Source organism: Pan troglodytes, chromosome 5, assembly GCF_028858775.2.
Source record: "Pan troglodytes isolate AG18354 chromosome 5, NHGRI_mPanTro3-v2.0_pri, whole genome shotgun sequence".
Lineage (NCBI taxonomy): Eukaryota > Metazoa > Chordata > Mammalia > Primates > Hominidae > Pan > Pan troglodytes.
Genome location: NC_072403.2, coordinates 179128861 through 179150632, shown reverse-complemented (window position 1 = coordinate 179150632; position 21772 = coordinate 179128861). Strand labels below are relative to the sequence as shown.

The 21772-nt window shown below is 41.4% G+C and overlaps 1 protein-coding gene across 21 annotated transcripts in view; it reads right to left on the bottom strand.

The window, feature by feature from the left end:
* CEP43 (centrosomal protein 43) overlaps positions 1-21772 on the bottom strand; it is a 53458-nt gene that overhangs the window by 14689 nt on the left and 16997 nt on the right. For 7 of the 21 annotated variants that reach the window (XM_016956625.4, XM_016956623.4, XM_063813672.1 and 4 more), the window contains 5 exons: positions 15413-15639; positions 13154-13266; positions 11444-11512; positions 5438-5477; positions 4124-4220 (listed from right to left, as the gene is read on the bottom strand). In XM_016956625.4, coding sequence (XP_016812114.1) covers positions 4124-4220; positions 5438-5477; positions 11444-11512; positions 13154-13266; positions 15413-15639 — 546 coding nt within the window. Of the gene's footprint in view, positions 1-1837; positions 2015-4123; positions 4221-5437; positions 5478-8850; positions 10193-11443; positions 11513-13153; positions 13267-15412; positions 15640-21772 lie in introns of all 21 variants that reach the window. The other 14 variants (XR_001718906.4, XR_001718908.4, XR_001718910.3 and 11 more) reach the window with 7 other exon arrangements.

The window sequence follows — 21772 nt, the reverse complement described above, 5'->3', positions numbered from 1 at the left end:
GCTGGGAAAACATTTCTTAAGTAAGGAAAAAACCACGGGTGAAGATACAGGCTCCAGAATATAGAACATACAGCTGGGCAGGTCCCACTGACAGCTGAACAAGGACAGAACCCAACCTTCCCAGTCCCACCTAGACTCATTGTTGTGGCAACAGACCAGGGGACAGTCACAGCCACACCCACACACACACTCTTAGGCATCGTCTATGGCTGTCTTCTCCATACAATGGCAAGGTGGAGTAGTTATGGCCTGCAAAGCCTAAAATATTCACTACATGGCCTTTTAGAGAACAAGTGTGCCAACACCTGGGCCAGATAATAACGCACAAGAATAGGAACATCTTGTAGAGATGCAACAGTTCCATCCCGAGATACTGGGAGATGCTTTTATTTGTCTGTTCATCTGCCCCCCACATATCCTCTCATTTTGTTATTCTTCGGATATTCAGAAATTTAAGTTATAAGTAAAATCCTTTTCAACAAATAAGTCCTTGCCCTTTCTCTTGGTCCAAACATAGTCCTGCTGTAAAACTACCTCACAAAGAAAATTATTAGGAATCTTAATTACAGTTCTTATGCATTCAATTCAAATCCAATTTACACAAAAACTGAAAAGTCAGAAAAGCTTGCAGACAGACTGTAAAACAAACTGATACCTTGGAACTGTAATTTTCTCTTCCCATCATTATTACAGAGTGAAATCAGTAAGGTATTCCATCTCGTTTACAAAGTAATTGAGTGTTGTATTAATACAAATGCTAAACTACAGACAAGAGTGAATACAGGAAAAATCGTGGACTGAAAACGATCTTAATCTAGATAATTCAGTTATTGGAGATCATTAATTTAGTTTTGCTTTAAGGCAAAGAAAAGACCACAGTAATAACCAGAAACTTCCAAGAAGAACAGTTTCATTTAAAGTAGCTACCAAGAAAGAAAACTGAATGAACAAAAGCTAACTAGAAATAAATGGCTATTTAATAAAGCCTTTCCGCCGGGTACAGTGACTCACGCCTGTAATCTCAGCACTTTGAGAGGCCAAGGCGGGGGGATCACAAGAGGCCAGGAGTTTGAGACCAGCCTGGCTAACATAGGTGAAACCCCATCTCTACTAAAAATACAAAAACTAGCCGGGCATGGTGGTACATGCCTGTGGTCCTAGCTACTCAGAAGGCTAAGGTAGAATTGCTTGATCCCAGGAGGCAGAGGCTGCAATGAGCCAAGATCCAGCCATTGCACTCCAGCCTAGGCAACAGAGTGAGACTCTGTCTCAAAAACAAAAACAAAAACAAAAACAAAACTAATAAAGGCGGCTTTCATGCCTTAGTTTTAGAATAAGAACTCAAAGTGACCAACTTAGTTCAAAACTATAAAAATATATTTTACATCACAAAATAAAAATATCTAAAACGTACATTTTGAGTCTTGAAAGGGAAACAAAGGATCCCTGTGATAGCAAGCTTCATACAAATCGACGGGAACTTGTAAGATTTTGAAAAGTTTTATGAAGTGTAAATGTTCACGTTTGCTGCATTAGATTGCTATGCATTAACAGAAACCTGGGATGCACACTTATGTTCTGTCCCTTAGGAACGTGTGGCCCTCTTCCTCCAACATCTACCTATGTCTTTGCTCGTGCTGGCTCCCGTGCAGAGACTACCCTCCCCAGGGCCTCTGCTCCTAGTTCATCCTCTGTCATTTCTGGTTCAAAGTCACCTTCTAACAACCCTGCTCCTCCCAACATTCTGTCTCTTCACACAGCACCCTCCAGTGAAGCTCTGGAATCAGGGCAGCACTGACACGTCCCGGGATCTCCCTTCTGTTCTCATGGAGCTTACCATGTTCCTCCTCAGCCCTCGCAGAACCAAGTCAGAGTCATCTTTCAAAATCCCGGTCAAATATTAGTTCCTGCTTCTGAATTTTCATGGCCCATGAATGACTGGCATTTTATGGCACTTGTCACTTTTTATCTTGATTTTCCTATGTTTGTGTACATGGCTTTTCTCTCTCTGATCCTGCATAAATTTGAGGGAACAAGTCTATATCTGTGCCTACGACAGAAATGTCTATTGTGACTACAATGAACAATAGTATTAGATACCATTTATTGAATGCCTATTCTGCTAAGCACTGAGCTATATGCTTTACACGCTTATCTCTAATTTTCACTACCACCATCTCTCTTGCAAAATAGATGTGAGACCCAAGGCCCCAAAAGTTAAATAACTTGCTGGGCGCGGTGGCTCACGCCTGTAATCCCAGCACTTTGGGAGGCCGAGGCAGGCAGAGCACGAGGTCAGGAGATCAAGACCATCCTGGCTAACATGGTGAAGTCCTGTCTCTATAAAAAAATACAAGAAATTAGCTAGGCGTGGTGGCAGGCACCTGTAGTCCCAGCTACGTGGGAGGCTGAGGCAGGAGAATGGCATGAACCCGGGAGGCGGAGCTTGCAGTGAGCTGAGATAGCGCCACTGCACTCCAGCCTGGGCAACAGAGCAAGACTCTGTCTAAAAAAAAACAAAAAAACAAAAAAAAGTTAAATAACTTGGCCAAATTTGTGAGTGGTAAGTAGCAGCTCCAGAACTCAAACCCAGATGTGATGAACTTACAGAACTTGCCCATTCCACTGGGCTATCTCCTTCCTCACACCCCCACATCCCCAGCCCTGTGCTCTCTAAATAGTAGGTGCTTAATGGACACTGGTTTTGGTCACCTTGGCTGAAAGGTGACCAGATTGTCTGCTGTATTCTTACTGCAAAGAATACAAATGCTTTTGTGTTCCCCAGGTGCCCAGTAGCAATTCTCTACACAGAAGGCTTTAGAAAATGCTTCCTGATGAAGTACAGTGACTGTCAAAGTCCAATCTATGTAAATGGCAAAATTATCTAAATTTAAGCTTTTAAGTGAAAACTCCTAGGAACATTGATGTGCCAAACCCAGTGAGTAGGACCCAGTGAGAAGCAGTCTAACAAAGCCCAGACTCCTGGACGCCATCCAAGGCCCCCAATGGCAAAGGGATGCCACACCTCCTCTTCAACCCACATCATTTCACAAATCCTAGTTTAACAGTCATTTCTTCGAGTCCTCTCCCTCATATTTAAAGAATCCTTCATAGTTTCTTTGGTATAACTTTAAAGCAACATTCTTCAGGCCTCTTTAGGATGATGCAGGGTGAAAAGAGAAAGCTAAATTTATAATTTTAAGGGTATAATACATCAGGAATTAGAGAAATGCTTTATATATTATCATTTAACCTTCAAAATAATCCTATCACATAGGTATTAATACTTCCATCTTACAAGTAAAGAAACTGAGGGTCAAAGGTTAAAGCTTAACTAAGAAAATATATGAAAGAATAAGAATGCAAACACGGATGCTGCTGACTTAGATTGTGTGGTTGCATTGTAAATGCTACCTCTCTCAAAGGCCTTCTCCCTGTGTGACAATCACAGCGCTTGGAGAATCCCACCTTGTTCTGGAAAGCAAGTCCCCACCCAGCCATGGCAACCTCCAACCTGACTGGTAGACTCCTCTGAGCTGGGGACAGCCTGAAGTGGGTACTGACAGGTGACCCTGCAATGCTACAGCTCACCATCGAAGGATCTTCTGTTCTCCACCCACATAAAAAGGTAAAGTTTGGATCTCAAATACGGACTCTAACTTTATGGCCTACTGTCTTGTCTCCTGTGGATTTTAGCCCAGTCTGGCTTGCATGTTCAGATGTCACAACTGGCCAAGATGACCACACTCTCTGCACTCCAGGCTCAGCTTCCTCCTGTGATCACAGTGCCCTATACTGACTTCCACCTATGGCACCAGGTGGTCAATTCTCACTAAGCCTGACCCACCCTGATCCCTCTTAATCCACAGCAATCCCAGTGCCCCAGGAATAATCCTCAGGCACTTCAGCAGCGAGACCTGCATACCAAAGGAAGTGACAACCAAAACCAATCTTACACATTCATCAAAGACATTCTTTATAAACTCGAGCCAGGTCTCTGTCATGACTTTTCATAATTTTCAACTGTTTTTCTACTAATTAGTATGAATTTTGAAGCTTTACAGTAAATCGACAAATAGGTTAAAAAAAAAAAGCACTCTATGGGAAATGCAGAACACCATACCTTATCACTGGTATTGATGTCATCTATTTCCACAGAAAGGTCTTCTTCTATCTCTTCACCAATACTTATCTCACTTTTCTCTGAGCGATGGCTGGTACTAATTTCAGAAGGGGAAAAAAAAATAAGAACTCTGAAAATAAACATTTAAAGAGATTACCATTCTTTAAACATTCAGATATTTCTTTTAATCCTTTAAGTAAAATATAATATTAACTATAATTAATTTCATACATATTGTCTTGCTTGACCCTTAAAATAATGTAGCAAGGGCAGCAGCAGTCAAGTCAATGTAACAGATGAAGAGACAAAGGTTCAAAGCAGTGACTTTGGTCACAATAGCAAGAAAGAAACAAACCCAGATTTTTACAATTTCATCTACTACATCATGCTCTTTCTCAAAAACTGTATAATAAATTATAAAAAAAAATACAGACTTCCAATTGGAAAGATAACCTGTCAATTAAATAAAATTCTCAGGCATCTAATTTAAAATTTCGAATCACATCCACAACAAATATTACTTCTACATTACATATTATCTTTCTGTGTATAAGAAAGGAATCGACAGGGCATGGTGGTTCTCGTCTGTAATCCCAGCACTTTGGGAGGCCCAGGTGGGTGGATCACGAGGTCAGGAGTTCGAGACCAGCCTGGCCAACATGGCAAAACCCCGTCTCTACCAAAAATACAAAAATTAGCCAGGCGTAGTGGCACGCACCTATAATCCCAACTACATGGGAAGCTGAGGCAGGAGAATGGCTTGAACCCGGGAGAAGGAGGTTGCAGTGAGCCCAGATCGAACCACTGCACTCCAGCGTGGGCAACAGAGTGAGACTCTGTCTCAAAAAAAAAAAAAAAAAAAAGAGAATGGCAATCTTACTAGGGCAGACCACATATCCACATATTAGGAAATGTGATCTGAATCAAAAAACTGATTTGAGAGCATAATTATTTTAGGTCAATTTTGAGACAATTCCAGCCACAAAAAGGTATGGAAGGAAGAGAAAATCAGCACTTATGACACGGCAACTGAACTGCTTCTAAATGACTTCTCAGTTAATTCTTCAATTGTTTCTCTTCTTCTTACCAAGTTTCCTGAACATAATGTGACTGTCTATATTCCAATGTAAAATCAAAAACATGCTCTAAAATCAAATATTTAATTTTGGATTAACTATCTTTTCTTCATCTTCAATCAACATGAACAACAGAATCAAATACATTAAAATAAGCACCAAATGTAATTTTGTCTGTGTTTGGAAATTGTTTACAAATACGTATATATTTATATATTTGCCCAATAGTTTTTCTTACCTATTAAAATCATCAACATAGTCATCATCTTCTCCAGTTCCTGATAAGTTTAAGAAAAGATATGTTATATCTAATGTGCGTCACAATTTACCTACCATTAAACACACATTTCCTTAAAAAAAATTAATTATATTGCATCATTTAAAAAGTCCCAGACTAGAAATAACATTTTAAGCATATATAATATGAAGACAAATGACAAATGAAATACCTAAGAAATAATAAACTGTTACAAGTGACTATAAAATGTGGTTAACACCTCATCTTTACTCCGGGTACTCTAAGGCAATTAACATGGGGCACACTCACCATTAATAAGGTCCCTTGACTTAATGGCGTATAGCAATAGCAAGTCATCATCAATCCCCTCTAGGTACTAGATGAACTACTGAGCGTTTTCAACACGCTAATTGTTTTGTTATAAAAGTTAAAAAACACTCATGAGGTGTGAAGAGGCCATGAAGCACAGCAAATAAGGGCACCTTCAGTCAGACAGAGCCAGGCTCAGGCCTCAGACCTGCCACTCAACAGCTCTGCGACCTGGGAATGTGAGGTGCCCTTTCTTGGCCATGTCCTCTGCTCTGACGTACAGCCAAAGCCACACCAATCAGAGTTAACATAAGGATTCAGGTACATGATGTGCTTAACAGAGACCTTGGTCCACAGTAAGATCTTAATAAAAGGCAACTGAATGAAAGCGGGATGGTGAATAGTGAGGCAGTGTTACCAGTTTCTCGAAGTGCACCACAAGCCTCTGACAGAGGGGGCACCTTCAGATCAACTTAAGGCTATAAAGGACAAATTTGCAAATCAGCAGCCCTTCCCTCCCAGGACTTCTGAGGGCTAGATGAGGAAAAAGAGTTGTCAGCCTCAAAGCAGACTTGGAGGCACATGAGAGCCAACTTAAAATGTGAATGGATGGCCTATGAAAGACCCAGGAAGCATGTACAGCCACATGCAGAAGATGCAGATCACAAAAAGAAGACCTGGCATGACAGAGAGCCGTTCAAAGACCCTGCGGGCCTTGTCCTCGATCTTCCCTCAGATAAGGCTGGACTGTCTCTAAATCGGTCAGACTGCTGAGGGGATTCAAGCTCTGTCCAGACAGTTAGACAATGTAATTCTCTTACAGCCAAATCATATGATTAATTTATCAACCAGGTGAGTGATGACTAGGTCCCCTAGAGGTATAGCAATGACTAAGATGGTATCTCTGATCTCAGGGAGCAAACACTCTAGTGAAGAGGAACAATGGAACAAACCAAATACTGCTAGTGCAATTGGGAAGAACTCCAAGGTAGCAACTGAGTGGAAACCTAGGTTGCAGAGGTACAAATTACTGGGGACAGTGTGTTCCAAGAGGAAACATGTGAAAGGCCCTGAGGTGGGGGAGGGTGCGGTGGTTTGAAAAACCACCAGTGCAGCCCAGAGCAGTGACGCACATCTGTAATCCAGCTACTTGGGAGGCCAAGGCAGGAGGATCACTTGCACCCAGGAGTTTGAGACCAGCCTGGGCAACATTGCAAGACCCCCTCAAAATTAAAAATTTATTTTATTTTTAAAATTTTAATTTTTAAAATACTGTCTCAAAAAAAATTTAAAAACCACCAGTAAGGAAGCCATACAACCATAAAACAATGAATTTGGGGGACAGAATGGGTGGAGGAAGAAAAAAGGAGTGGCGATCAGAGGGGTTGGCAGAAGCCGGATCATTAGGGCTTGGTTGGTTGCAATAAGGATCTTAGCCTGAATACAAAGGGAAGCTGTCTGGGATGGGGTGGGGTGGGGGAAGACAGGAGTGAAAAAGTGCAGGGTAGCACTACCTCACTTCTGTTTTCCCAGAGATAATCGTACCACCGCCAGAAGAAATGTGTGTACAGGAGGCAACAATGAAAGTAAGGAAAGCAGAAGGCTATCAGAAAGTCCAGGCCAAAGAGAACAGGGGTAAAGGCTTGGGTCAAGGCAGGTGCCCCACAGATAAGACAGATAGGTAGATGATATGGGGTGGGAAGAATATCAGCAAATGAAGAAAACATGAATCCTTGTTACTGCTACATCCAAACCTTGCCCAGTAATGAACTGGAAATCCCTGATCATAAGCAGTCAGGAGGGACATGTCAGGAGCTTCCTCTCCTCTTGAGAATCAAGAGCTCGTCTCCACTGTAGCCTCAAAGGTTAAAGGGCTGCAAGTGCTTGCCAGAAACCAGGCACTGTCAGGGCCGAGAAGGAGAAGTGGAAATCTGATTAAACAAACTACATATGTGGCTGGTTTGCAAGCGCTAAGTAAAACCAGGAGTGGCAGCTACTAAAATGTCAGCCTCCAAGGACCCATTGTAGTGTTCCTATGTGTGAAGGCCAGTGAGGAGAGCAGAGGTGGACACTGAGCTGAGACAGCGAGGACAGCTGTGGCTGCAATGTGGATTTAAAGAAAGCTAACTGGATTCCCCACTTGGCAGCATTTGTAGCCAATTCAAAACACAAGATTGTCAGGCCTCTGAGCCCAAGCTAAGCCATCATATCCCCAGTGTCCTGCACGTGTACATCCAGATGGCCTGAAGCAATTGAAGATCCACAAAAGAAGTGAAAATAGCCTTAACTGATGACATTCCACCATTGTGATGTTTCTGCCCCACCCTAACTGATCAATGTACTTTGTAATCTCCCCCACCCTTAAGAAGGTTCTTTATAATCTCCCCCACGCTTAAGAAGGTTCTTTGTAATTCTCCCTACCCCTTGAGAATGTACTTTGTGAGATCCACCCCCTTCCCTCAAAACATTGCTCTTAACTCCACCACCTATCCCAAAACCTGTAAGAACTAATGATAATCCACAACCCTTTGCTGACTCTCTTTTCGGACTCAGCCTGCCTGCACCCAGGTGAAATAAACAGCCATGTTGCTCACACAAAGACTGTTTGGTGGTCTCTTCAGACAGACACATGAGACAAAGATATTTACTGAATAATGTGCTATAACACATCAGATTCTGACTTCTTGGTTATGTATTGTTTAGTATTACAATAATTTAAGCCAGTGTCAAAATGATTAACAGAATACATATAGGTTAAGCATCCCAAATTCAAAAATTTGAAAACCAAACTTGAATGAAATCCAGAACTTTCTGAGTGCTAACGTGATGCTCAGAGAAACTGCTCATTGGAGCATTTCGGACTTTCAGATTTTCAGATTTGGGATGCTCATCTGGTAAGAAAAATGCAAACATTTCAAAATCCAAAAAAATCCAGACTCTGAAATACTTCTGGTCCCAAGCATTTGCATTAAGGGATACTCAACCTGTACTACATTACTTTAAGGGTCAGCAAATTTTGGCCCTCAGGCCAAGGATTCTTGTTTTCTTCATTTTTTGACAGTCTCTCCTCCCCATCCCATACCCTCTGTCTTATCTGCCCTTACCCCAGTCATCTTTGGCCCGGACTTCCTGACAGCCTTCTGCTTTCCTTACTTTCATTCTTGCCTCTGGCTGATGACCTGCTTTTGTTCAGCCTGTGAACTAAGAATGGCTTTTACATTTTTAAAGATTGTTAAAAAACAAAAAAACACACAAAGACTATGTGAGAGACAGTACATGCCATCCACAAACCCTAAAATATAGACTATTTGGCCCTTTACGGAAAAAGCTTAGCAACTCTTGCTTTAAATATGCAAAGTACCTATCTATAAACACTCCATTTGGGCACCTTTAATTAATATTTGTCTGCCAAACTAAAATAGATGGTGCTCTAAAGCTTTATTTGTAGATTATTTATTTGGAACTCAGAATTTATGTTCTCATTGAAATGATTATTTCAATATGTCTAAATAACATACAGGCAGTAAAACACAGTGGTGAGGGCTCTGTGTGATGCATCAGGACTCTAAAAGCAGCATGACCTTGGGCACGTTACTTAACCTAGATTCTTCATCTGTAAAAATGGAGATAGTAATAAAACCTACCTCATAGGATATGAATTAAATAATTCCTTGGTACAGTGCCAGGCACTTATCACTAACATCATTATTCTCCTAGGCTGGTCCACTAACATCTGTCTACATATTACTCAAAATACCTAGAGTACTGTATATTTAAAATGTAAAAAACCCAAACAGAAAACAACATTGTTGCAAAACGAAATAAAACTTTATTTCTACTGAATCCTAATGCCTAGCTAAATGACAAACATCCAGCTAGTGAACTGGTAGTTCTCACCTGCATAACTACCCCAATTCCAACCCGAGGTATGCCTAAGTCCCAAGACAAAGTGAAGTGAAGGAGCACACCACCCTCCTGCCTGTACCCAGCAACTCTGCAGCCCCAGCAACGACATTCCCTCCTGAGGATGAGAATTCTCGGCAGCTCTCCACTCAGAAACAGGCGGGAAAACCCTCACTTTGGTAAGAGAATAGAGCAGTCAGAGAAAAAAGCTAAAAGGTTTGGCAACAGAGTGAAACACCACAAAAGTGAAAAAAACAGAACACAAAGGGGACAGGGCAGCCATCACGGTGCAGAGGTCAGGAGTAAAGTCTCTGGTGGCAGTTAGCCATTGAGATTTAGTGGAAAAGAACATCTAATGGCAACCACGACCACAGCTGACAGGAAAAGCACAAGGGAGGGAAAGGAGGCAGGCCCACCTAGCTGGCCAGCCAGCAACCAGGACGCACAAAGAGCAGATGGCGGCACAACCAGCAACTCAGTTACCAGGACTCCAGGGCACTGTGTCGAACAAGAATCCGGGCAGCTCAGGGAACATTTATTCTTCTGCAAATGGGGGGAAAAGTAACGTAAAAAGAAAACTAACATTTACTAGGCACCTACCATGCCAGGCACTGTACTTTAATTTACATATGAAGAGATATTTAAATCCTATTTACTCTTTAAAACGAGGCAGATGTTATTAGTTCCACTTAACAGATGAGGAAATAGCAGTTTAGTTTATCTCCCTCCGCTACCCGTCAATCAGTGCCACATCTGAGATGTCACTTCTATCCAACTCCAAGCCCAAGTTCTTTGCACTATCCAGAATGTCTCTCCAGAAGAGGGAAGGGCATTCTCGGAGCTGCCCCTTGGACAGGGCTGGGTTTTAAAAGCACATGGGGACACACCTTTCTTTCTCCCCAACCTGCCTGTGAAGCTCTTCCAATGCTTCCATGTGTGAGTGATTACAGACCAGGAAGGGATCCCATCACATCCACAGAGAGCATAGGAAGTGGCCATTGAGAACCTGGCTGCACCGTTTCCTTCAGGTCACCAAGTTTGCCTTTACATAAATGAGTTTGCCTAAAGTATGCCTGTCACACTGCTACAGTCTTGCACAGAACAGAACACTGAATGAGAATTGTGCTCTCAACATATGGCCCAGGGCTCGGTAATGTTCACATTGACACTCTTACTTCCATAGGAATGAATGTATTTACATGGCAGGCTTACCAACTTCTGCTCCATAGAACAGAACTGAACACATCTCACAATTTTTCTTTCAGTAAGTCTGTTTCCCCATTAGGCTGAATTCTGAGGCCTGGACCATGTACTACCAGCATCTAGCAAATGGCTCTGCCTCTGCCCAAATTTTTCTCAGTCTGAACTGAAATATCTTCCCTTCTCTCTTATACATCTACTTAACCATGAAGCTTCTGCACAGAAGTCACTTCTTATAAGAAGTCTTCCCTGAATGCCAAGACTGGACAAAGGTAACCTACTAGCCATTTCTATACCCACATATACTGACCCTTTTACACTCAAAATATCTGTAGATGCCCGTTTAATGTTCATATTCCTGACCAGAATTTAAACTCCATGAAGACAGAGGTTCACGAGAACATGATGGCTGTTGCTGTAGCCATCTCTCGCATAGTGTGTAATCCTGAACACGTAAAAGCCATTCAAACACCTGCTGAATGAGCAGCGGCAGGAAGGTGCTCAGCGTAGGCAGACGGAGTCACTTCTTTTACAGCCTTACCCTAAAAATAATCACTTTAAAACGATCAACACAAAAACTAGAAATCTAATTACCTAATCCAAGTGATCCAATTTTATCACTGATCAATTTCAGATCTTTCAAAACTGTATTTCCCCTTTTACCTGTGAACAGGAGAAAATATTAACATTAGAGTGACTTAGAATACAACAGTCTCTAAACCACATCAATTTTTGTCGTTGTTCAATATGGGGCTTCTTTATGACAGGAGCATAATAACCTAAAACTAAGGAAAAAATAAACTGTGATTAATGAACGCTTAAGCTATGCATCACAACCCTTTTTTTGAGACTCTGTCACTCAGGCTGGAGTGCAATGGCGCGGTCTCAGCTCACTGCAACCTCTGCCTTCCGGGTTCAAGCGATTCTCCCGCCTCAGCCTCCCGAGTAGCTGGGACTACAGGCATGTGCTACCACATCCAGCTAATTTTTGTATTTTTAGTACAGACAGGGTTTCCCTATGTTGGATAGGCTGGTCTCGAACTCCTGACCTCGTGATCCACCCACCTCGGCCTCCCAAAGTGCTGGTATTACAGGCGTGAGCCACTGCACCCAGCTACATCCCTTTTTAAACCATAAACAATACTACTTTATTGGAACACAACCACCAAAAACCATTTTTTGCCTCATTATAAGACATCACTTTCCATAAACAGCCCTGTTAGGTATGAATTCATAGACTGTTAATTATTTTCATGAGTCTTATTTTTCCTTTGAATTTCTAAATTTTTCTTCAGTGCAACTGCTATTTCACTTACTAAAGTGACATCCTCACTGGTTTTTTAGTCCTTTGTTCTCAACGTCCTCTCTAAATGATCATTCTCTAATCAATGTCAGAATGACATGTTCATGATGTCCTGGATTCCTTTCTTAAAGGTGGCAGTAACCACGGGAAAGAAGCAAATGGGAAGGGATGCGGACATTATAAATACATGGCTGGTTTAAGAGAAGCAACAGGCAGGCTCTCTTATGTGCCCTAGGAAGTCCCACAGTATATCAAGCAATACAAAAAGATTCGGAAATACTGGACAATTATGCAAAACGCATACTGTAAATTCTTAGTGAATCTACTTTAGGAAACTTTCTCAAAAGAGGTACACGTGCTCTGAAACACCACGCTAATTAAATACAACATTTACTATGATACGGTTTCCAAAGGACCTCTGCCCATCCTACATGTTCAGGGCTATGCTTTTTAAATTCCTATCACTGTGTGTGGGGAGAGGTGGGAAAGTAACTGGTGCCAGAGCTAGACTATTCCATGTGTAACCAGTGCTCTTTAGCTCTGCTGCATTTACGATGACATGTCAGGTCACTGTTCTTGAAAATGATCTGCAGAATAATTTTTTATTTAACATTTCATGATACTTACTGTGGTATCACCAAATTTTTAAAAATTAATTGAAAGCAAATCCAACTCAAGTCATTGTAAATGTCCAAAAAAGGAGAGATGATTTAAAAATTTTATTTCTATAGATAATAAAAATCAGCTAAAAAGTCAACTTCCCAAAAGTATTCCGATGGTATATAGGTATAGGAAGGGCCAGAATACAAAACAACATATAAAATAGGACCACCTTAGAAGTAACAAAACACAACAAAATATTAACAGGAAATATCTCTGAGTGATAAAATGATAGGTTATTTTAGTGATTTTCCTGGGAAAAAAAATCAACAATAATCACATAGTATTTAATTAGAGAAAAAATATCCCGAGTATTGAAGTCCACATCTTTGGGCACTTACTCTCAGAGTCTTTTAAAGAAGGGGCTCCCGCCAGGGAGCTGAGTCCACTTTTTAAGGGGGGTGCATCCGAGAGCAAGGCCAGACTTCCTGCTTGCTTCCTAGGTTCATTCCTCCTAACAAGAAACAAGGACAGTTAATCGGTGCTCTTATGTTCTGCCACTAAACACTTTTATTCTGCCACAGAAACAAAAGCAACTTACAGATATTTTATACGTGTGGTGGCTAGAAATCAAGAATATACACTTTAAAGATTCAAAACCATAAAGTACACCAAGGGAGTGCAAACTACAGATCAACCACAATCGGCACAGCCAGGGTGTAAGAAATCAGCTCACCTCTCTTTAGAATTCTGTTTGATACAAACTAAATTGACCTCTTCACTGTGATTTTTTTCAGAAGCCCGTTTCCATTACCCAGACATGCAGCCAAGGGACAATACAGGAGTTTACTAGCAAATAAGTGCCACCTCTCAGATTTAATATTGCTTACAGAAGCCACTAACAGCCATGCTGATGAACTCCCCTTAAAGTCATGACCACTAACCTCAAGGGGACCTTTAAAACTGCCCAACAACCCTCCGGGTTTCCACAGTCCCTTCTCGCCTTACTTTCTTATAGAAAGATTTCATGCTTTCTCCACTCTCCTCTTATCTCCAACCTCCGTCCTCCATCCTCACTCAACTATGAACTCAGGTGACAGCTTGCACAGGTGCCACCATCATATCCACCCCCTGCCTACAATGAGACCCACACGCTCTCCACCTTTCCAGCAAACACAAGCCCCTGCATGGGATTCCACTGCTGCGCAGCCCTCCAGTTCTCCTCTCACTCCCTTACATCATTAATTCTTCCATCTTTAAAGCTGAACAGCTCTCGTCAGCATACATGCTGTTATTTCTCCCACCTAAACACGTTTTTCAGCCCTAAATCCTGCCCCTCCAGCCACCACCCTGCTCCTCTGCACACTTTTACAACTCATCAGAAAACTATTTTTCATCTACAATCCTTTCCTGTCTGTCTTGAATGCACTCTAATTCTCTAACCTGCCTCGCACCCCCATTCCAACAAAACTGTGTCAAGGTCATCACTGACCTCCAGATGGCTAAATCCAACGGCATCATACAGCTACTCCTCCCTACCGCCACCTCCACAGACACCACTCTCCTGGTTCCATCTCCTCTGCTGCTTCTAGCTCCCCGCTCTGGCCTCAAGGTGCGCAGGACCTGCTTCCTTGGTGATCCTCTGTAGTCTCCCACAGCCCACATTATCTACAAACTGATGACTCCTAATTTACATCTCCAGCTCAGACCTCTCCATCAATCCCAACGCATACACTCAATAGCCTACTTTGGATTTCCACTAGCAATCTTCTCTAACTTAGCACAGCGACAGGGGCCTCTAGGCTGTCATGCCACCTGTCTGTGTAATCCACTCTTGCTCTTGCCACTCTTCATCTAACGTGTTTCCAACCTTCTAGTTTTGCAGGCTAAAAACCATGATGCCGCTCTGTATATTACTTTTCTCTAGCACTTACTGGCAAATCCTTTTCCATCATTAACGGCCTCCTAACTGGAAACTCTAAGACCAACCTTCCCCAGCAACCTCAGGATCCTTCTGTAATGTACGCCAGATCAAGATCCTCAGGGCTTCCAGTCTCAAAGGAAAGCCGTCCAGCTCCTCATCTCTGAGTCCACCTCATCCGATCCCCATCTTGCTCTCTCTGCTACCCCCAACTCGCCTCCCTGCTGTCTGTTTCCTCTCCCCAAAGCTCCATCAACCCACGGCAACTCCCTTACCTCCTCTAGCTCTTTGCTCACTGGGCACCTCCAAGTGAGGCCCCCTCCAATTTGGACAGCTGACATGCACCTGCCCTGACCACACACTCGGGCTCCCATCACTGCTCTGCTCTCATCACCCGACACACTGCAGCATAACCCTCATTGCCTGACTCTGTCACCAGAGCATGAGCTTCCTGAGGGCAGGAGTCTTCCCTCTTCTATCATTGCTGCACCCCACCCTGGAACAGCCCTGGCAAGTGGCTGACACTCAATCTACACTTACTTGTTGGAATAAATCATGTCTAGGTTTTTCTAAAATCTGGGATTGTTTTACAACATGAAAGGCATTAACAACACATAGTCAGATTTATGGATCCAATAATTATAAACCTTCCATAGTTCATTATTTTTTAACTATAAAATGAAAACATTTATCTTATTTTTAAATCCCTAGTCTCATAGCTCAAAAACCATTTACTCACAAACCGTAAGTTTTCTCTGGCTTAGGAATGGGATCATCAAAGAAAGAATCTCCTTCCATATCATCTTCATCTGGACAAAGGCTGGCTTTGTCTTTGCCATCTAAAGTTCTGTTGCTTAGAAAAGATCCAATTTTTGTTTCATGGGACAGTAAGTGAAGGCTGCTTTTGCTCTTGGGTTCTGACAAGGAGACACTTGTATCACTCTGATTGGCCTCATCATTGGCCTTCTAGAAAGAGAGGGAAAGAGAAAAGGCCTCCTTGGTGAGATAAAACTTTAAGATATTTTCAATAATAAAAGAAGTCTCATGAGCATAATCAAACCTGTTTGTGTGTGTGCAACCTTTGTTTGTTTGTGTGTGTGTGTGTGTGTGTGTGTTGGGGCAGCTCTCAGCAGCGTGAACTGCAGAGCAATGCCAGAATTCATCACTCCATCCCCAGGATTCCTAACATGGCAAACTTTCAAAGGGGGAAAAATATTAGAGAAATATATTAATACCATTCCTTTCCCCTTTCCCTAAATGGAAATACCTTTAGTATACCTATCCCATTTATAAACACTTTCCCATTGAGAAACAATTTCCCATCTCCTCTTCCATATGTCATTGCTTCATAAATTATCTTAAATTAATACATTTTCAACTTGAAATCAGGAGAGATCATTACTATTAAAGGAGAAAAGAAAGATTATTTCATATGAATGAACCAAGCATTAAAGTAGTCATCAGTAAAAATAGCAATTTTCTATCCAGTGCTAAACACAACAGGCATCAAAGTGAAAGACGCTGCCTTCAACCACTCGTATTTCTAACATAAACCTTTGCTAATCAAAGTAATTATCTCAATTCTAACTTCCAGGGTAACTTCCTAACCTATACCTCATTTTGATGTCCATGGACATATATACGTGTGTGTGTGTGTATTTCTCTATGTATACTAACATCATTATAAAAAAATTCTGAATCATCCTTATCCATGCCCTTGGATACAGAGTGATGTTACCACTTTTCTTTTTTGTTTTCAGGGAGTCCTAACCTTCACAGCCGACTTTCACTCCATTCTTGGTCAGATTTCTTTCTGCCCTTAGACGGGGTCTATGTTAATAACAATAATGAAAACAAAAAATAATGCTAGTAATAATAAAAGCAGCTGACATTTATGGAGAACATTCAAATGCTTCACCTTATCTCACTGAATCTTGAAAATGGCCCTAGGATCTGGAGATGGCTTTCTATCTGTGGATATAAATCAGGAAACACAGAGACAGACATTGATGTCACTTGTCAAAGTCTCCAGAGAGTTAAGTGGTCAGGTCAATATCAAAGTCAAAGCCTGCTTCCAGAGGTTAACTCAATATTTATGCTATTAAGCTAAATTATAATGAATTTGTGGGCTTCATGGGTTAAAAATGGCAATTTCCCAAAATTCAGCCTTGCGTACTAAAGAGAGCAGTATTGTGTAAAATACCTGTGGAGTACTAGAAAAAGCACTCAACTGAAACAAGGAATCTGGAATGTAGTCCAAAATTATTAACTCCATTTTTTTTCTTTCTTTTTTTTTTTTTTAAGAAACAGGCTCTCACTATGTCATCCAGGCTGGTCTTAAAACTCCTGGGCTCAAGCAGTCCTCCTTGCCTCAGTCTCCCAAGTAGCTGGGTTTATGGGATTACAAGCACAAACTACACCCAGTCATATAATCTTTTTTTTTTTTTTTTTTTTGAGACAGAGTCTCGCTCTGTCACTCAGGCTGGAGTGCAGTGGGGCAATCTGGGCTAACTGCAACCTCCGCCTCCCAGATTCAAGCGATTCTCCTGCCTCAGCCTCCTGAGTAGCTGGGATTTCAGGCACGTGCCACCACGCTTGGCTAATTTTTGTATTTTTAGTAGAAACAGGGTTTCAACATGTTGGCCACGCTGGTCTCGAACTCCTGATCTCAAGTGATCCACCCGCCTCGGCCTCCCAAAGTGCTGGGATTACAGGCGTGAGCCGTGAGCCACCATACATGGCCCGTATAATCTTAAGTAAATTAATTTCCTAGGCATGAGTTTCCTCAAGAATTGAACTAGATTCATATTTTTCAGATCAAATTATATCTAGGAAGGGATGGATGGCTGAGAAAGAATTAAAGAGTAGTAACTACTGAAGCATGGTGACCAAAGTCTGGGTTAGACATTACCGAACAAGACGCTCTTGAAGGATGGTTTCACTTTTCATATGGGTACAGACAGAATGCATTATGCATGTCTTATGATATACGTTTACATCTTTACACCAGGTAGAGGTCTTGACTAGTTGACAGGAGGCAAAATATATGCTGTGCAAATTTTATTGCCTTCTAGAGAGCTATACATTCCATGTTATTAATATAAATTAATGATTATAAAGAGATGTCTGAAAAAATAAATAGCAAGTTATAATTTTAGACAACATATTTTCAAAGGGATGGAAACTTTCAAAAATTTCCTAACAACTTTCTTGACATTTTCCTGGTATTATCAAATATAGAAAAATATTATGTAATTCACAGCAGTTGTAATTTCTGATTTTTACACTGTTTTAATAATGGATTTATATCTTTTTAAAAGAATATGCATTTGGAAATAAATACCCTGATGTGATATTTAAACATATGTACAATGACACAGCCTGTGGCCATGACAGATTCTCTCCTTCTAAACACTCATGAGAAAGTGCCAAATAACTGGCATGACAGAAACTGAAAAATGTAAATGTAAAGCAATATTATGAGAAACAATAATTATTCTGATTTCCCCAAGAATTCACACTGCCAACGTAACTTAAATCCACATAATGAACTATCTAATATCAAAGCTGAGCAACTAGTAGGTATCCATGATTATTTGACAGGTTTGACCAATATTCCTGCTATAGACAGAAAGACCAGTTTTAGGAAGACAAGTTTTACGGAGAAGGGCATTACTATATTACACAACACATACTTGTAAACATAACAGAATTATTTTAAAAATATAGTTCTCTTAATCCAGGGAGTAAAAATAAATTCTGAAACAATCTGCTTTGGAACTGCTCTCAAAATCAAGTTCTAAACCACACAGTAACATGTTACTACTTTATAACTATGGCTCATTTTTGCCAAAAGACCATTACCAACTAGGTTATTAATGAATTCACTAAACTTAATTCCAAATAAACTTCACTATTAAAAAAATCTACATGAAGAGGAGAAAGATTTGTCATCAACACATTTTGCAGATTAAAACCAAAGCAGTGAAAATGCTGAGAGCAGTTTCAGTGGCTCCTCCATGTACACAGCAGGTGTACCCGTGTGCACAGCAGGTGTATGCGTGTGCACAGCAGGTGTATGCGTGTGCACAGATGCTCAACCCACAACAGCGCTTCACCTCATCAACCGTCAAGTGAAAATATCACAAAGTGGAAAACGGGCACTTCATAGACATGAGGTGCAAAAACACAATATCCAAAAAATGCTGGCTATTCAGTCCCCTGGCATCAGAGTGCCTCGTGACCATGTGGCTGACTGGAAGCCGTGGCTCAACGTCACTGCCTGGCCCCGAGAGAGAATCGTACCACCGATTACTGTCCTGGGAAAAGATCAAAACTCAACGTATGGTATCTACTTAATCTATATCACTTTTGTACCATCATAAACTCAAAAAAGCATAAATCAAACTGTTGTAACATTGGGGACCATCTGTATACGTATGTATACCCGGGAATCTGCTTTAAAAACCCTTATCATGAGTTAAGACAAACTTATGTTACGTACATAAACTGCAGTTACTTGGGTTTTGTATCACCTGGATTTGGCTAAGTTGACGATTCAAAATGAAGCTAAATAACTAAGGTTAAGTATTGTTTAAAAACTAACAAATAAGATTTAAAAAATATAAGGCCAGGCACAGTGGCTCACACCTGTAATCCCAGCACTTTGGGAGGCCGAGGCAGGCGGATCATGAGGTCAGGAGATCCGAAACCATCCTGGCCAACAGAGTGGAACCCCGTCTCTACTAAAAATACAAAAATTAGCTGGACGTGGTGGCACGTGCCTGTAATCCCAGCTACTCAGGAGGCTGAGGCAGGATAATCGCTTGAACCAGGAAGTTGGAGGTTGCAGTGAGCTGTAATCGCACCACTGCACTCCAGCCTGGTGACAGAGCGAGAATCCGTCTCAAAAAAAAATACACACACACACACGTATCATGGCAATGCCTTAGAATTCATTCTCTGGACAAGCACAGAAGTTATGGGTCAAACTGTATCCCACAAATGAAATATGTTGAAACCCCTAACTCCCAGTACTTCAGAGTGTGACCTTATTTGGCAACAGTGTCCACTGCAGATGTATTTAGTTAAGCTGAGTCCATTCAAGGAGTAGGGTGGGCCTGGGTCTTAACCTAATGAGCGGTATCCTTGCTGGGGGGAAGAGACACAGAGCAACACAGGGAGAAGTCCATGTGAAGATGGAGGCAAAGACCGGAGTAATCCATCTACAAGCCAAACAGCATCTGGGTCTAGCAGCCACCAGAAGCTAGAACAGGAGCCACAGCCCTCCGCGAGCCTTGATTTCACATTTTTAAGCCTCTAGAACTGTGACACAACACATGTGTTGTTTTAAGCCACCCAATATTGGTACTTATATTACATTAGCCCTAGGAAACAAATCAAGTCATTTATAACAAAAAACTAAAACAAGTTTTGTCTTTTCATAAAAGTGAGGGACCTATTGCACAGCACTACAACGGTCATTAAGTTCTCTTGGCTGGAGCTCAAGACTAATAATAAGCTCTATGGGAAATTATAGTGCAGCCATAAGAAAGCTTTAGTATATATTTAAATTATCCAATAGTACACTCATATAATAAAGAAGCCAATCATTTCTAGATTAACAAAAAGTCAGCACTAGAGAAGTTTCACAATGAAAAACCTTAATTTTTCAGTAGTCAAAAACTGAATTGTATCAGACTGTCTTAAGAACCTGAAAAAAAAAAAAAAAGAATTTTTTTCCAAACTGTTCATGTAGGAAAAATATCAGTCAAAGAAATACTATTGTTTTGCAAAAGTATTCAAAAAATTCATGCAATACAGTTGTCCCTCAGTACCCAGGACACCTGCAGACACCAAAGTCCGAGGATGCTCAAGTCCCTCGTATAAAATGCTGTAGTATTTGCACATAGCCTACGCACATCCTCCCATATGCTTTAAATCATCTCTAGATTACTTGTAATACCTAATAAATGTAATGCTATGTAGGCAGTTGTATACCATTATTTTAAAATTTATATCATTATTGGCCAGGCGCGGTGGCTCACACCTGTAATCCCAGCACTTTGGGAGCCCAAGGCAGGTGGATCACGAGGTCATGAGATCGAGACCATCCTGGCTAACACAGTGAAACCCCATCTCTACTAAAAATACAAAAAATTAGCCGGGCTTGGTGGTGGGCGCCTGTAATCCCAGCTACTCAGGAGGCTGAGGCAGGAGCCTCCCGTGAACCCGGAAGGCGGAGCTTGCAGTGAACCGAGATCGTGCCACTGCACTCCAGCCTGGGCGACAGAGAGAGACTCCATCTCAAAAAAAAAAATAAATAAATAAATAAAATTTGTATTATTATTTTTTATAACCATTTTTCCATTTACATACGACTGAATCTGCAGGTGTGAAAGCAATGCATATGAAACCTCCAGATATGAGGCTGCCTGTATTTGAAATTCTCTTCACCACCCATGCCTCTGCCCCCCACCTCTCTCCCTGCCAACGACAGTTTCTGATCCATGACTTACTAATGAATTATTTAGAGAAGTAATTTTACTACAGGGCTAAGTGTGGGAACATTCATGCATCCATGTATCCATTCATTCAGGATGGTGTGAGAGTGTGACAGGGAATGGTAACACCTGGTTTGGAAAATCCTCAGGTGACTGCCAAAGATACAAAAACATATGCCCCAAAACCTACACGTAATGTGAAAAAGCATCTCAATACATGTTAGTTTTAAAATACCTGAAAACTGGGCCAGGCACGGTGGCTCATGCCTGTAATCCCAGCACTTTGGGAGGCCAAGGCAGGAGGATCACTTGAGCCCCACAGTTGAGGATCAGAATGGACAACCATAGTGAGACCCCTGCCTCTACATGAAAACATTTTTTAAAAAATTAGCCAGCTGTGCTGGCATGCACCTGTTGTCCTAGCTACCCAAGAGGCTGAAGTGGGCACTTGACCCCAGGAGGACAAGTGGTGTGAGCCATGATCACACCACTGCACTCCAGCCTAGGTGACAGAGTGAGACCTTGTCTCTAAAAAGAAACAGACACCTGAAAACTATTTGTAAGAAGAAAGGATGATCTTTCATATTACATTTAAC